Genomic DNA, 1,688 nt, shown 5'->3' with positions numbered 1-1,688 from the left:
CTAAATAATTCCTAATTTCTGCTTTTTTAACTCAAACATTAGGTATAAATTTCTATAAATGAGGTTTATTGACCATAACAATAACTGTAATACTAAAGTTAATAAGTTAATGTTACATAGTGTTGAACATTGAAAAAAGCATCAAAAGTGATGAAAAAAGGGACAAAAAGTTAAACAAAACAAACAAAAAGCATAACACAAGAGTTAAAGGTGTTCTAAGCTCTTGTTTTTAGGCGACAACCTGTTTTTAACATAAGGGGCAAGATTCCAGATCGGCCCATCTGAGTTTTCATTTCCTCAAAGGCAGAGCAGGACACCCAGGGCTCGGTTTACACCGATCGCCATTTCCAGCCACTGGGGGACCATGGGCAGTCTGGAGGAACTCATATTAATGTTAATGTTAAAAAAAACTAATAAAGTGACATTTTCATGGCATGGGACCTTTAAATTTTCACATAGTGTGCTGAAATTGCCATCAATAAATCATGAGAGGTAGCTTATCAATGACACATCCAGGCACCCTAGGTGTATCTGATGAAGGTCAATAAGGAAGACAGGATGGTTACTCATTGACTCCAATGGACTTTACACCCATCCGTTTGTAATGCAATAAGAAGTCGATCCGCTCTGGTTAAAGTATATTTACACAAAGGTAAGATGAATTCACAGTACTTCTTTAATGATTCAAACTTGTACGTACCCCTAGATGTCTAAGATGCATCTCTATGCCAGCCTGCAGGGCGTAGTTTGGCTCCAGACGGGTTAAAATGAGTGACACTGAGGATGATAATGAGATCTCCTTTCAAGTAAAGGTAAATACGTGTTTTTGACGGTTGAAAATCTCACTCTGAATGTGGAAATTAAAGTACATGAGGAGATACTTGTGATCAATAATGGCAGCTGAACAACAGTGTGCGCTTGGTTTCATGGACTGGATTACCGATACATAATGAAAACCTTGTGTATCATGTAACGTGTACATTTATATTAATTTCCAATTTTATTAGGATCAATAAATATCTATCTATCGCGCAGTATAGAACAGCAGCTTTTCTTTATCTGATATTCAGCCTTGTTTAAAACACCGTTTTCCTCTTTCTATTGTGCATTTATTTCTCTAAACTGTAGTTTCTTGGCCGAGTTGAGGTGGTCCGTCCGGATGGACCCCAGATCCTGTCTGAAGCAGCTCAGAGCCTAAAGGTCAGCAACGACGACTCACATCCCATTTTATTTGCTGTTATTCCCCTTTAAAGGGAAACTGTCTTTCACCTTGAAATCATTTTCGTGTTGACGTCCATGCAACTCTTCATGCAAATTGTTGACTTGGATGCTGGGATTCTTCTGTACATCACTTGTATTCTAATGGGAAACCAAGTTTGTATCCACAATATGAGCTATGAACTTGTTATTACGTTAAGATGCAGTCAACATGACCTGTATTCCATCCCATCGTATCACTATAGACACCGGATAAATACTCCTCACAAAAGGCAGCGAAGAAGAGCAAAGTCCATGTCTTCCTGTCACTGAGTGGGGTAGACATTTTGGAAAACAAAACCAAGGTGCGTGACAAAAGTGTAGTCTAGTTATCCTGATACCAGTCCTAGGATGCACAGGACTCAATCACTCGCTTTCTTTGGCCTTCAATGATCACGTTTAACCTTCATGTTGTCCTCGGGTCAAATTGA

General features: G+C 38.9%; 1 protein-coding gene across 1 annotated transcript in view; it reads left to right on the top strand.

The window, feature by feature from the left end:
* Positions 1–553: 553 nt before the first annotated feature.
* Positions 554–1,688, top strand: part of LOC116691900 (PTB domain-containing engulfment adapter protein 1) — a 2,807-nt gene continuing 1,672 nt past the window's right edge. The window contains exons 1-4 of the mRNA XM_032519807.1: positions 554–652; positions 733–812; positions 1,129–1,200; positions 1,464–1,562. Of these exons, the coding sequence (XP_032375698.1) occupies positions 768–812; positions 1,129–1,200; positions 1,464–1,562 (216 nt within the window). The 5' untranslated portion in view covers positions 554–652; positions 733–767. The remainder of the gene's footprint in view (positions 653–732; positions 813–1,128; positions 1,201–1,463; positions 1,563–1,688) is intronic.

This window comes from Etheostoma spectabile, chromosome 7 (genome assembly GCF_008692095.1).
Source record: "Etheostoma spectabile isolate EspeVRDwgs_2016 chromosome 7, UIUC_Espe_1.0, whole genome shotgun sequence".
NCBI classification, from domain to species: domain Eukaryota; kingdom Metazoa; phylum Chordata; class Actinopteri; order Perciformes; family Percidae; genus Etheostoma; species Etheostoma spectabile.
Note: the sequence above shows the minus strand (reverse complement) of the source record. Positions and strands in the feature narration are given on the sequence as shown.